At 38.9% G+C, this 15378-nt stretch overlaps 2 protein-coding genes across 2 annotated transcripts in view; both read left to right on the top strand.

Annotated features, from left to right (window-relative positions):
* Positions 1-406: 406 nt before the first annotated feature.
* On the top strand, positions 407-7083 carry LOC144659959 (fimbrin-like). Its single transcript, XM_078520493.1, has 5 exons — positions 407-922; positions 2082-2362; positions 3286-3504; positions 3986-4333; positions 6011-7083. Exons 1-5 carry the CDS (start codon positions 511-513, stop codon positions 6605-6607), a joined length of 1857 nt encoding a protein of 618 aa, XP_078376619.1. The 5' UTR covers positions 407-510; the 3' UTR covers positions 6608-7083.
* Positions 7084-7787: 704 nt separating this feature from the next.
* Positions 7788-15378, top strand: part of LOC144660428 (uncharacterized) — an 84639-nt gene continuing 77048 nt past the window's right edge. The window contains exon 1 of the mRNA XM_078521042.1: positions 7788-8171. The gene's annotated coding sequence lies outside the window, so the exon portion shown is untranslated. The remainder of the gene's footprint in view (positions 8172-15378) is intronic.

Raw genomic sequence — 15378 nt, 5'->3', positions numbered from 1 at the left:
CACCCTTTTGCAATCTCCGAGCATCCACGACTTTCCAGCGACCGCTAGAATAGCAAGTCTTTGATATTTCTAATATCACAACTTTATTTTTTTTTTTTGGAAAACCCAAAAGTTGGGTCGGTCGGTCGGACCACGGTAAACGGAGAAAAAAAGGGGACGAACTAACACCCACCTAGCAGGCCCTTCCCCTTCTCCCAACCCCAAGAACCCCAATACAATCCTGAGGGTTAAGAAAATAAATTTTTTTTGAAGATACAAGTAGCTAGCTTAGAAAAGAATAGTTTTAGCGAACTGAAAACAATTAAACTGACGGGAAAGAATTCGCGTTTTCAAAAAACGATTTTGCGCGCGCATGCTGTTGACAGGTTAAACGTCTTGTATGACGACATCATTGTGACGTCACGGTCTGCCAGTCAACAACACAGAGAAAGAAATCATCTTGTCGAGTTTTGCAGTGAAGAAAAAAAGTCTTGATACTTACAGAGAGCACAGAATTTCCACAGTTTCATCATGGCCGAACTGACATCGATGTTCTCAAGTGCTCGTATGGCAGAATTGAAACAGAATTTCAACAAGTACGCCGAAGAAAACGCACTAAAATGCGAAGACTTTGCAAAAGTGATGAAAGACTGCGGCGAAGATGTCCCCGGCTTTCAACTGAGAAATATCATAGAAGAAACGCAAGCAAAAAAGGGTGGAGTGATTAGTTTCGACGAATTTACAAGATTGTTTTCCAAGTTATCGTCCAAAGCTGCTGGTGGTATTTATAAGAAGGCCGTTGACCATCGAAAGGGTGTACAAGAAGTTGGCGGCTCGTCGAAGGCTTCGGCTGAAGGGACAAGACATTCGTTTTCTGACGACGAGCAAATCGGATTTAGTGACTGGATAAATTCCGTTTTGGAAGATGATCCTGATTTGAAAGGTAGGAAATCAGTAAAGCATAATAAAACTTCAAAAAAAACCACGAGAATTTTGTTTTTCATTCGTTTAAATTTGCTTTCGAAAAATGGAAACCATTTTACTGTCGAGTTAGGAGGTTGCGAAACTGATCTGCTTTTCAAATTTTCAGTTACGCATTTATATAAGCTTATGTATTAAAAGCATAACTATACTCTATTGAAAAGCTTTTACAAATATAGGATTACCTTCTTTCAGACGTTTTCCAACACAAATAAGTACTTGATGTCAAAGAAAAAAATAGTAAGGCAGTTTCATTTTTAATAGCGGTTTTCCAACATGGCGGATTATAAATTGAGAAGCCTTTTCAGTGCTCGAAAGTAAAACAATAATAAAAATTAATATGATCACAGTAAAGTCAAATAGCTTCAAATCATAGCTGGCCCTAATTCGGGATGCAGATAATAGTTTATTTTTTCTGCTGTTGTTATTGTTGTTGTTTTTTTACTAAAAGCAATTCCAGCCGAAAATTACTTAAATAAATAAGGACTTAATGTTATCCCACGAGTCGCACATAAATATTCTCAGTGAATTAACAATGTCGTGATGCATTATGCTACAGGTCTTTTCACGTGTTTTATTCTTACTACTATAGAATCCATTAAAAAATTCTACACCCCTAAAGAAATCCACTAAATATGCCTTAATTAACCCTTAATGAAATCCTTTGAAAATGTGCTAGGCCCTGTCAAGAATTCTTTTAAAAATGGTTTGTCCCTTTATACGAATTTCGCAGGATGTCTGGGTTTTGGCCCCTAAAGAATTCTTTAACTTTTTGATATTATCTAAGCATTTATTTAGTATTTTTTTTTATATTTTCTAAGTATTTTTATTTTTAAGGGCTGACTTTGAAACATGAAACGAAGTATTGTTTACTTGGGAGAGGGGGTGGGGAGGATGAGCCTCATAAAGATGAGCCTCATAATTTTATGAGTATTTTACAGAGATTTAAAGAAAAAGCCTAGTCTAGGTGCATAAGGGTTCCTAGTTACTCATCAGTGCCAGATCTAGACTTGCATACAAAATGAAACCAGGGGTACTAGGGCGGAGGCAAAGTGACTCTGCCGGCCTCTCCCCTAACCAGAATTTCCGGTCGCATGCTTTACAACGTTTTGTTTTCACAGGAAAGTACCTACCGATTAAAGAAGAAGAAAAAGATGCTCTCTTCAAAGCCATGAAAGACGGGATTGTGATGTGCAAGCTGATAAACTGGGCGTGTCCTGGCACAGTGGACGAACGAGCCATCAACAAGACCAAATTAAACGTGTACAATATCCACGAGAATCAAACGCTGGTGTTGAACTCCGCCATGGCTATCGGTTGTAACATTGTAAACATTGGAGCGCAAGATCTGATTGAAGGCAAACCTCATCTGGTGCTTGGCTTACTGTGGCAAGTTATCAGGGTATGTTCAATAGATTAGAGTTTTACGACTTCTTTTCTCGTGAAAGTCATCTACTAGAATATCAATCTTATATACACATTAGAGAGGTTTTAAGTGTTCTAAATCCAAAACAAAGTAATCATGGCCAATCACAGCAAACGTAAAAACAGGAATAACTAATGAGTACTCGTAACGACGCCCGAGGGCGGGAAAACGTTTTGATGATTTATTGAGTATGGGACTCATTTTAAACCAATCCGACAGAGCTAATAAGAAAAATCAAAGCAAATCTGGATTGTTTCTACTCTGAAAATGAGAATCAATTTCTCGAGAAATGGCTGATAAACTACTCAATAGTTTTCTTATACTTGCTTCACAGTCGCACGAAATTTCTTTAGAGATTTCTTTGTTACCACTCTATAGTTAAATGATTACATTTGATTTCATTAGTTTTAAGGGATAAAGACCGATGATAAAGTGGTATGAAGGGAGGCAGTATCGTAATAATAAACATACCAAGAATTAAAACACTGATTTATAACAGAACCATTCACTGTACAGGAGGAAATGGTGTAATATTCCAATCAAAACGCAAAAAACAAGCGTTTGGTAAGCGCGGGAAAACATGGATCCCGCGGCAAGCGCGGCAAAGCTATGCATATAACGCTAGCAAGGAAGGCATGCGAGCAGTGGTAAGCAGTGTAGCAAGCGCGGGAGAAATGTAAACGTTGGTAAGAGCGGTAAACTATGTAGCCACTGTTAAGGGCGTGAACATAAAATTGATAAAAAACGAAAAGAGCGGAAAATTATGTAACAAGTGGTAATGACCGACGGTTAAATTCGTGGCACTGAAAAGAGCGGGAAAATACCTATCGTAGCGAAGGAAGGGAAATCATGTTGTTTCGAACATTGGATTGATATTCCTACCTTTACTTTCTTGTCAGATCGGTCTGTTCGCGCAGCTTACCATCCAGAGATGCCCTGGCCTTGTTCGCTTAGTTCAAGATGACGAGACTATTGAGGAACTCCTTCGCCTTCCACCAGAAGCCATCCTGCTTCGCTGGTTCAACTACCAGCTACAAGAGGCGGGACATGTTCGGCGAGTCGCTAATTTCTCAAGCGATATATCTGATGCGGAGTGCTACAGCGTTCTGCTTCACCAGGTAAAATGGATTAGTAAGCAGGGATTGAAACATGTTGTTTACAAATTTGAGTATTATTCTCCTTGAATAAAACCTCAAAATGAACTGTTACGTTCTAAATTGTTCTCGATTGCAGCTATTATGCTTGTAAATATGCTAGGAATATAGCCACCTGACCTTTCCATATACCCTCTCATATGCACCCCGTTATCACAGGACAAAGAAAAGTAATCAATCACAATAGTCACTAGGCCTAGAAAACCTTTCCTTTCACTAAAGCCATTTACTAGACAATGAAGCAACTTAATGAAGCTGTGCGTCTCTGACAGTAGCAAGAAGCCGCAACTAGCGGTAAAGAGTACCTTGTTATTTGAAAGATTTTTTTAATTTGGTGGCAAAATGCGAAAGTGAAGGTTGCTAAGAGTATTGAAACATCGCCCTTTTACATCAAAATAGCACAATTATGTGATATACCATTATAGTTTAATACTTTACTTCTCAGATCGCCCCAGCTAACTTGGGAGTCGATCAACCCCACTTGAACGAGTCTGACCCAACGAAGCTTGCTGAACTCGTGCTGGCGAACGCCGTCAAGATGAAATGCCGCAAATTCGTTCGCGCCAAAGATGTCATCAAGGGAAACGCCAAACTGAACCTGGCGTTTGTATGCAACTTGTTCAACAACTTCCCAGCCCTGGAGCCGGCCGAGGAGGAGCTGCCCAATCTTGAGGAGACTCGGGAGGAGAAGACGTTCCGTAACTGGATGAACAGCATGGGTGTCAGACCGTTTGTGCAAAATCTGTTCCTGGATCTGGATGACGGCTGTGTTCTTCTTCAGCTGTTTGATGTGGTAACGTATCCATTGTATCTGGCGTAAGCTCAAGCGTTTGTCTTTGAGACAATCATAAACACAAGGGGTTATCCCCAAAACGTCTGACTGTTTTTACAGTATTCCAAAAGCATTTTAATTGCATACTAATTTTTCCTTCTTTTTTCACGCTTTAGTGCCTAACAACCTTATATAGAGCAGTTTTCAATTGAGTGTCGTAAAACCAAAACCAAAGTAATTACTCTGGCCAATCACAAAGGACACAGACAATCCAGTGAACCAATCAAAACTCGAAGCAAATACATGTAGCTGGCACGAAGCGCGGGGAAACGTGCGCGAGCAGGTCACGATTGGTTTTGGTTTTAGTTCTGATTGGCTGGGAAAGTGGTGCCAGTTTTTTAAGCCAATCACTAAGCGTAGTAATGCAAAACCAAAGCAAATGCAATTTACTTTCGGCACTCAAGTGAAAACCGCTCTATATGTGAATATTACTTAGTTTTTCTCAACTCAATTACCTTTTTAGTTTTACTTTTTAGTTATATCAATTTTTGTTTTAACATATGTTTGAAATGTAAATCTAATTTGTTTTTGGTAATAAAGTGTGTGTGTCAGTTTTTGTTTCATGCTTTTATGTCCTTCACTTTGAGGTCTAAATATATGCATGTCTTTTGGGGGTAAATGCTCTCTTGCAAATATTCGAACATGTTTTCCGTTGTTGTTAACCAATCTGTAAATTGCGCGATTGCTCAAACGCCGTTTTTCTGTTTAAAGCTATTATCTTTAAACAGAAAAACGTGCTACAACTCACACGAACGCGATGCCAAGCTATTCCATCAGAATTCAGTTGTCAATAATTCGCCAATATCTACCTGGCAGAGATAGAAGTGATTGTGTGTCGTGAGAAACCCATAAGGGTTGAAACGTGTAATGCGCGCGCACAGCGTTTGAATATTCATTTTGCTAAGTACCATATTTGGAAACACGAAGAGTTTGTACGCGAATGCTTTATACACGTAATAACACACACAACATAATTTTTGGTTTTGCGGTAAGTTGCTTGAATTTCGACCTAAACGGGTTAAATTTCTTACAGAAACTAAAGAAATTCATTAAGAGTATCGAAACGAAGTTCTCCCGACTACTTCATGAAGATGAAACAGGAGAATTTAACCAAATTTAACTTTATTCAACTAATCTTGTTCAAAAACAAGATTACACCATCGAGCGCGAGCTAGCGCGCGCCGTGAATTTAATCCAAATATAGTAATTTTGATTGGTTGCATGTTTCTCGTGATTTTCCAAATATGGTACTTAGTGTAAACTAATGTGCAAACGCTTTATACAATGCAAATCATAGGGAGTTACACGTTTCAACCCTTATGGGTTTCTGATGTCGTATAACCAAAACCAAAGTAATCACTCTTGCCAATGACAAAAGACGCAGAAAATCCAGTGAACCAATCAAAACTCCATATTAATGATGCATATATATAACCATCGCGGGAAAACGTGTGTGAGCAAGTCACGATTGAATTTTGGTTTTACTTCAGATTGGTGTCAGCAGTGGCGGGAGTTTTTATAAACCAATCACTGAACGTAGCTATGCCAAACCAAGAAAGTGCAAGCTATTTTTGACAGTCACGTGAAAACCGCTTAATTCTAATGGCACAAGTAATTTTTCTTCTATTTATATATTAGGTGAAGAACGGCGTAGTGGACTGGAGCAAGGTGAACAGGCCTCCTTACAAGAAAATCAGCGAGAAAATGAAGAAGCTTGAAAACTGTAATTACGCCATCGAGATCGCCAAGAAACTCGAATTCTCGGTGGTCGGGATCGGAGGCAAAGACATCTTGGACGTGAACAAGAAGATGATATTGGGTATCCTGTACCAGACCATGCGTGCGTATACATTGGTCATCCTGCAGAAATGCGCCGAAAGCGACAAGGCAATCAAAGACGAGGAAATCATCGCGTGGGTCAACGAAAAGCTGGCAGAAAACGAGAAAGACACCAGAATTAGCTGCTTCAAGGACGCCAACATCGCAAGCAGTCGATGTGTGATCGACCTGATTGATGGTATCAAGCCGGGGTTTATACAATACAACATGGTCACCAGTGGAGAAACAGACGAAGACAAACTGTCGAACGCCAAGTACGCCATCTCCATGGCGCGAAAAATTGGCGCCAAATTGTACGCGCTGCCCGAGGACCTGGTGGAGGTGAAGGCGAAGATGGTGCTGACTGTGTTCGCTTGTATGATGGCTGTGGATCATGCGCTGTCTGCCGCCAAGTAGTGCTGTCCCGGATGTAGCGGCAGCAGAAGTAGTTTTTCATTTTCCTCTTAATACAAGTTCACAAAACATTTTTTAGTCTCATTGAAATAAACAACTGTTGGAACTAAAAGACTTTGAAGGTACAAACAAGAAAGCTGTTAAAATGCTCTACTTTCGGGTTAAATTTCATTTTTGGATAAGTTCAAAGGCAAGAAACTACGGTTGTTTTTAAAATAATCCTGATGATTATTTAATTTTTTATAGAGATATTCATTCAGAATCCTTTTTGCACCATTGAACAATGATTAATGATTAATGGAAGTTTGAACGATCGCAAGAGTGCAACTCTCGTTTGACCTCAAGTGCTCACTGGATGTCCTTTATTTGATCTGTCATTGATTTTAATTGGCCAAGGGATGAAATAGCACTGTTGTAACGCTTTTTCCGTATATTGCACTCACGGCTTTTGAGAATTAAACCGTCGACCTTTCTTTGTACTGGCTTGTTCTCAGCTTGCAGTCGTCTTTGTTTTTCTGGGCCCAGTTGTTCGAAGGGTGGATAACGCTATTCACCGGATAAATCACTATCCAGTGGATAGCGTAGTTTGTTTTGTTAGCATTTATCCACTGGATAGCGATTTATCCGGCGGATAGCGTTATTCACCCTTCGAACAACTGGGCCCTGTAATGTACAGACTTGCAAACAAGCGGTTGATTCTCAACTGTCAGTTGGGGAGAAGCACGAAAAACGGCGAGCAGAAAATAAGGGTAGGGGCGTAGAAGGCGAGGGAGCCTCTCTATTCCCAAATACCTCGCCATTTTTCCCGCTCGCCGTTCTTCGTGCTAATCACACACTTCGCGCTGTTCCCCAACTAACCAAGCGTCTTGAACAGACTAAAGATTGTTAAAAATGTTAAATTGAAGATATCGCTGTTTCAAGTGCGATGTTGAGCAACACATCGAGATTTTCTGTAGAAAGGATATTGCAGGTCACGCATTCTGATTGGTTTACTACGAGTCATCGTTCATCAGCCACTTGACTGAACTGCCTGGATTGGAGAGGGAATATGGGAGAGAGGGATTTAAATTAACCATTTCCCCTTTATTTCGAGCTAAAACTAATTTCCAATTCCCTGGGATTTGCTCTTTCGTCATTTTTTATATATCGGCTTTTTCGAACTCTTTTTTGTTTCCCTTCCCTTGACGGTTCGAAATATCCGAGTTCAACTCTACTTATGCAGTGAAAAACGGCCATTTTTGGCAAAAAAAAAAAAAAAAATAGAAAGGGAAGTTGAAACGAGAAGATGGGTTGGAAAAAGCTAAATATAGCAAAGAAAAATTCTAGAACTTTTAACAATCACTTCAGAGCTATTGACCTTTTTGTTGATCCAAGCGTCGTGTGATCACAAGTCATTCAAGTTGGAGACAGTTTGGAATGTGGGCAGATCATATAACGCTTTACTCGAACATTGTTTATACTTCAGTGTCGCTTGGGCGCTTGGGTTGAGCATTGAGCATTGCCAAACGAACGGAGAGAGCTTCATAAACACTATAGTGCCTTCAGCTCTAACACAGGACATTTGTAAGTAAGTACAAGTAATATCGATACCCGTACGTAGCTATCTTTAGAGACTTGATAAACAAATTTCACTGATTTCAGTACTGATCAATACGTATTCGGGAACCTGTCCAATGCGAGTGTAATATGTCGGGATGTACAAACTCGATGGATGCTGTGTGTGTCTTGATTAACAATGCGAAATCTGACGTCTTTGATTTCTATAAATGCCGTATTAAAACTTTTATTTGCCCGAGAATATAATTGGTTGAGTAAATTGACAATTGTAATGGACGGTAAATACGGAACCCTCAATGCACGGTCGCCACTTTCGCTTTCGTTTAATGGCCTTTGTACCACAACTTTCGTGATTTCAATAGCAAACAAATTAAAGAAAACTACACTAACATTGATTCTTAGTTATGAAAACAGCAAATAAGAGGAAATGTTATAATTAATACTTTCAGTTCAAACCTTTTATGTAAATACAAATTCTCCTTACTGGTGGTCATACATGTCTACAGTAGAAGTTGAGAGAATCTGTTTCAATATCAATACATTTGTCCACATTTCCCCTTTGGTGATCATTCCTTACTTCTCCTGACCTGCTTGCTTGAGTTGTATAGTTATTTTGAGGAGAAATTTGGTTTGATCACTCTTAGGTACAATATTATTATATCAATCGATTGCGAAGCACAGTGAAAGATGTAAAACAATGTTTTCAATTCCGATGAAGCAACAACCACCGGAAATAAACGCTTTCTTTAAAGAGGCGCTCCACATATAGCAAGACGGAATAATTTCACCGACGTCCCATCATTTTATTTAACAAATAAAGAAGCCTAAGCCATGTTTTATACTGTCATAAAACACGACGGGCATTTGAGAACACGAGGGAAATGTAGAAAACATGAGCCGCAGGCGAATGTTTTCTACATTTCTCGAGTGTTCTCAAATACCCGGAGTGTTTTATAACAGTATAAAACATGGCTTAGGCTTCTTTCTTTGCTTTATGATATAGATATTTTAGACACCGCGAGTGAAAAGTTTAATTAAAAATATGTACAACAAGAGCGAGTAAACAAAGATGAAAAGCAGAAAATAGTTTACGGGAAGACCAGAAAACTGACACAATTTCATTCAGTGTTCGACGTAAAATAAGGCTAAGCATTTCAGGTAAGTTTGTTACCTTTTAATCTTGATCTTGTCTTTTTGAACTTCGATAAACTTCACCGACTGCACCGAGTGCAATTTCGTCTCAGCATAATATAGTAGACGTCTCGATGACATCCGTCCCTTGCTTCGTTCGACTTGAACCAGGCGTATAATTTCCAGAAAAGCTATTGCTTCGGATATTCCCGTAAACCTTAATTGTTGTCACAATCAAGTTCCAGCATGAATAGACGATTTAAGAGGAGATTGTCGAAGAAAATCTTCGAAAGAAAACTCTCTCGCTCGCTTTCCTTGCGAGTTTCATTCAACTCAAGCAGTGGACACCGCGCCACAATTTTTCCCGCCTCACTTCGTTTACATCAAAATGAAATGTCCAGTGGATTTATACTTAAAAAGGAATTTAATAAAACAATTATTCCATTCGCCCTTGTTGGATACGAGTGGTTATAGCCAACGAACAGTCAACGACGCGCGAAGCACTCGAGGAAAGCTGACGAAAAACAATAAAACATGATTTTTCTATGTTTTATACTCTGATAAAACATAGGTTTTTAGCCAATCAGAGCGCGCGTAGACTCCTATCTATATTATAAAAAGCAATAAAAAGCAGATCGGCACAATTTTTACAAACAAATCAAGGAAAATCGGATGTTAAATTTCGAAAGGGGAAATTCTAGATGTCTGGTTGACCCTTCAGTTTTCCCCGTCTGGTATTTACCTCGTGATTTCAAGCCATCTATTGTTCCTAATGCAATGAGATCATATAACGTTTTCATTTGTTCAGAGTGCAAAATTGTGCGCCACGGGGAAAAACCAACACGAAGATTTTGGACGTTTTTTGTAGGTGTATGTTAGAAGGGTGTCTAATCAGTTGTGTGGTCATTCAGTATGACCAAATATTTTATTTAAGGTTCATGCGAGGAGACGAGTGGTCTTTGATTCCACATATCTTGGTCCAGCTGGTTTTCTACTTTCTATGAACATTGAAATTCTTTAATTTAACAGCTCAGGCAGTAGCTGGACAGAATAAGCCCAAGTTATGCCCAAGTTCGAGAAATTCCTCAACTACAAAGCCGAAATAATAATTGAAATCGCCTGACATTTCTAAACAAAGATCTGCAGCTCTGAGAAAACTTAACAAGATATTTCGTGGAAATGCTTGAGCAGAATTTCATACTGACGGGTATGTAGTTTTTTTTTAAACACTTGTTGTACCTTCCACTCACACTGCCGCTAAGTTAATTACCACCGGAAGTGCAAGATATTCACCCTCCCCCGCTTAGAAGCTAAGAGGTACCGGAAGTAATGGCATCTTTCTACCAGACCCCGGAAGGGAAATTTCGAAGAGTTTTCCGTTTCAATTTTGCAATATTGACATCGCCAACTGAGATAATTCGAAATTAACGAAATTGGATATCACAGGTAGCATTTTAGAAATCCAGTTTTTGATTTCTGATTTCTCAGTTTTGAATTTCTGATTTTCAGAAATTCCGACTTCCGATTTCTGATTTTTAATTTCCGATTTCTGTATTTTGATTTGTGAATTCTGATTTCTGGTTTTGGAATTCTGATTTCTGATTTCTAATATCGGACTAACTATAGTTTGAAAGTCAGATATTCTATATCTATCAATCGCAAACCACAGCTAGTCTACTTCTATTTTACAGTTTTCTTGATCTTAGAAACTGGAGAACAGTTTGGCCGCAAAGCATCCTGATTGGTTGCATCGATTTTCATTGGCTCATCTCAAACACCACGTCGAAAGATGGATTAAAAAAAGATAGCTGTGCACGTTACACTGAAAGCGGGTGTATTGTAAATTCTCTTGCATAGTAAAGGACGAATAGTTCCGCGATCACAGGAGACCTGCAGTGGTCCCGGTAAAAATGACGTTAAAATTTGCTTCCCTTCATTTCCTGAATTGTCCGATAAAATTTATGACAGCGGAAAAATCGATGAGGCATACATTCCAAAAAACTTTCTACCCTGCTATTGAAAATATTGTACCTATATAATCGAAAGCGTGACATTTTCATGAAAGAATCCCTTCGTCCTTAGTGTATTCCAACAAAGAAAAAAATTTCATTTTATTGTTATGACCCAAAAAGTACATTATTCTGAAAGACCTCGCTGAGATAAAGTGAAATGCGAAAGAATTATTCAAAAATCTTAATCCGCCTTGAATATATAAAGATTTGAATTTTGTAATTGTTCTAAAAATAGTAACAAAATGGCGAGAAATTCAAATTTTCAAACTCTATATCTTCAAGACGGATTGAGCTTTTTCAATAATTTTTTCGCATTTCACTTTATCTCAGCGAGGTCTTTCAGAATCGTGTACTTTTTGTGCCACAACAACGGAATAAAAATTTGCCTTTAGCACTGTGACGTCATTTTCCCGCCAAAAACCGTTAAATTCAAAAAACAAAAGTCATACGATTGTTTGGGATAAAAAGTTCTATCATTGTGCCAAGTTTGAGCTCAATCGGATAAAACAGCAAAAAGGTTTTTCCGAGAGTGCCGCTTCAAGCGCTGCTGGCCCGGCGTCAATATCTAAAAAATGAACGTTACATGCTAAAAATTAAGGAGAAAACGAAGAAATAATATCGTTAAAATCTATTCTTATTAAGATCGGTTTCTAAACTTCATTCACGGTTATGATTTTCTTTGTTTTAACTTGATAAATTATAAATGAGTTTGAGAACAGTCATTCCAACGAGTCAGAATTTGCTTCTGAACGAGCCTATTTCTTTTATTTTTTATTATTTTTTTTCCCTTTACTAGATCCCATTGTTTTTACTCTTTTTTAATTATTGTGATGCGTTTGTGTGTGGACTTAAAAGTCTACACATTGTTATGATGCAGTTGTTAAGTTGCGTAACCGGAAATTAAATTCTGTCTGGTTCGCCATGCATGCTGAAACCATGCACGTTCCTTGCATGGCAGCCATTTTGTTATGAGAACTCTGTTTCCAGCTGTTTTGCCGTCCTGGTTTAAATACCTGAGCTGTTAGACATACAGCGCAGAAATCAACCATAGCGGCCTACAGTCAAACTGAAACCTTTGTAGAATTCCCAGTTCGATCGGCTTCGATCTACCCTGCGCAGCTTGCGGTGTTATTGGGTTTTAAAGCGAGCACAAGCAAGCGGCGCAGCCGCGAGAGGCTTGTGGAGGCTTGTGGAGGAATTGAATATATTTCAACTCCTCCTCCCCAAGCCTCTCGCAGCTGCGCCGCTTGCTTGTGCGCGCTTTAAAACCCAACAATACCGCCAGCTACGCAGGCTAGCTTCGATCTGTCCTTCACGGTCGCGCTGCAATGCTAGACAAACTGCTATCAAACTGCGAAACAATACTGACAATAACACATCTAAATACGAACTAAAACCTCTTTATAAATGGGTACCAGCCACATTATATCTTTTATGGGCTCCTGGTTTATAGACGTTATGAGGTTGATTTAGTCCAAGTTGTACTCCATTCAGTGTCCATTGCTCGTAAGGTTTGCTTTTTGAGTTTTTTTCAGTAGTTCTGAAATGTTTATCGAAAGCAATACTAAACATTCTTGGCAAGCTTCAGTATTTGAGTAATATGTCAAGGCAAGGAACATGGGCGGATGGAATTATAATTCAAGCAGTTAACCGTTCTCATAGTTTGACAATTAACTCCGCACAATCAATTGCAATATTTTTCCCATTATTATTGCAGATGAAAACTGGATGGCATGTTTCATTCACTTAGGAAAGTCAAGGGGTATAATCTCGAAACAAAGTCAAATAAAATGTCCAGGAAATTTATAGTCCAAACGCTCTTCTTAGTTAAACAAATCTCATTTTGAGATTTTCATAGAGGAAAACAAATTAACCCAATGAAGTTGAAGTAAATATACTTCGTCCTCACTGTTGCTGTTGCCATAATTTAATAATGGCAATAAAGGTAAAAACTTTGTGTGTTTTATGATCCTCACAAGACTGCTGTATTCCTTCAGACGTTATTTTATTGTTGTTGATCACAAGTCATGAGGGAACGCAGGCGGTGCCAACTGTAAGTACTTCAGAGGAATGCTAGGATATTATCCTATCATTCCTAACATACCTCACACCAGGTTTCTTCGCTTGAGCCGCGAAAGGTGACATAATCTGTTTCGCTGTCAAAAACATTATTTCATCTAATGAAGACCAGAAAAAGATGATCATAATACCGTCGACTGATAATTTTGTGATGTTGTGATAACAGTGCGCTGTGATTTCGAGTTTTTAAAATGTTGTCGATGTACCTCGGCAAAATCGGAGAAACAAGGAACCAGTTTTAAAGATGATTATTGAAGAAAGCGTGAAAATAAACAAATTTTTAAACTAACAACGAAAATGCACAGCACATTTTATAATACCGGGGAGGCTGTTAATAAAATACAGCCGGACTGCTGTATAGGTACACCCTCTATAAAATTTTGGAACTGACGAGCGCATATTATAGCCGCAAGTAACTTACCAAACTGAATTAGCTGCAGCGGCCGACAATTATAGAAAGGAATTTTCCTATGATTTTTTTTTAAAGGCCAAAGCAGTTTAATTCTTGAACTGCAAGAGTAGCGGCCTTTTGCGTACTAGACTCGTACTGGTAACAGGCCCGTAAAATCACGAAACTGAATCTTAAAGCTGTATCGAAGCAAAGCCTTCAGAAGAAAAACGCATCCAATGGAAAACAATGCTAAAAAACGCCGCACTGTTTCCATGTTCAGCATTTTGTACAATGTACAAGTGTTGTGGCAAGCATATGTGTGCAGCCGTCTTCAATAGAAACATGCACCACATAAAATTATTTTTTGCAGTTGTTCCATGACGCTGCACCACCTAACAGAAAAAAAAAACGTTGCCAGCTAATGATTAGTTACTCTTGATTATGTATTCCATTGGGAGAACAGACTTAAAAGTATATTGTGGCTCGATGATAAGTATCTCTATGTTGCGGTCTAAACTATATGGCCCACCAGTTGAAGGAAAGAACATTGACACAATTTTAAAGCGGTGCAGTATTAGAATGGCAGGTTTCATTGGACTGTATGAGGCGCGCCGCCGCAAATTTCCCTTTCGTAAACGGTCGTTGCCATTTGAAACGGTCGATGCCATTTCTCAGAACGGTCGTTGCCATTTGAAACGGTCGATGCCATTTATACTTTGCACCAAATCGCATGAAAGGATCTTTCAAACTTCTTGAGAGTATCAGATGTTTGTTTAGAAATGTCAAGCGATTCCAAAAATGTTTTTGGTTTTCTAATTGACGAAATATCCGAGCTTCGGTATACCATAAGATCGCTATGTTCTCGACACTTGTAAAAAATTTGGCTCAGCCCGGAAGTAAGAAATATTGAAACAGAAAACTGCAGAAAACCTCACGCAAACGAATGAATGGATGAATATCTCCATTTACATTAGTAACCTAATGAGAATATTCTATGCCTGTTTAGAAATGCCAAGCGATTCTTAAAATTATTTTGGTTTAAGTGGACGAATTCAGGGCGAATTCTTCGAGCTTGTGCATACCGGCATGCCGAATGTCGAGAACGTAGCGATTTAATAGTATGCACAAGCTCGAAGAATTCGTCTACTTCGAAACCAGCTCTGATGGAGAAAATATTTAAAAGCGGTGCAGTATTCTAATTGCAGGTTATATCGGACTGTATGAGGCGCGCCGCCCGCCAGCTCCGATGGAGAAAATATTTTAAAGCGATGTTTTGGGATCTTACCGTACCCAAATTCGCAAGTAGCCAATCAGAAGCGCGATCTACTGTCCTGATATCCTACGATATCAAGTCACTGACCTGATATGCCACCATATCACGGTCACTTTGAATTAAAGTAGTGTTTCCGTACGATGAATTGAAAAGAGGTTTTACCAATAAAACAGAAACGAGTATTTTTAATTAACTGGTGCTTACCGGTCGTAAAATGAGAAAAACTTTCCCGCCAAAACTAAACTTGAGCGCGCTCGCCAATTGTGCGATGTTTGCCGACGAGTACTGAAACATTCACACTGAAACAATGGAGTCGGAGTTTTTAAATTTT

This window comes from Oculina patagonica, chromosome 7, assembly GCF_052425735.1.
Source record: "Oculina patagonica isolate OP01 chromosome 7, crgOcupat, whole genome shotgun sequence".
Taxonomy (NCBI): Eukaryota; Metazoa; Cnidaria; class Anthozoa; order Scleractinia; family Oculinidae; genus Oculina; species Oculina patagonica.
This window is presented reverse-complemented; position numbering and strand designations above follow the sequence as displayed.

Excerpts from the sequence above, each read along its gene's own strand:
- LOC144659959 (XM_078520493.1), top strand. The coding sequence starts at position 511 with ATGGCCGAACTGACATCGATGTTCTCAAGTGCTCGTATGGCAGAATTG. Across the intron at positions 2,363-3,285 it reads TACTGTGGCAAGTTATCAGG|ATCGGTCTGTTCGCGCAGCT; the intron begins GTATGTTCAATA and ends CTTTCTTGTCAG. Across the intron at positions 3,505-3,985 it reads ACAGCGTTCTGCTTCACCAG|ATCGCCCCAGCTAACTTGGG; the intron begins GTAAAATGGATT and ends TTTACTTCTCAG.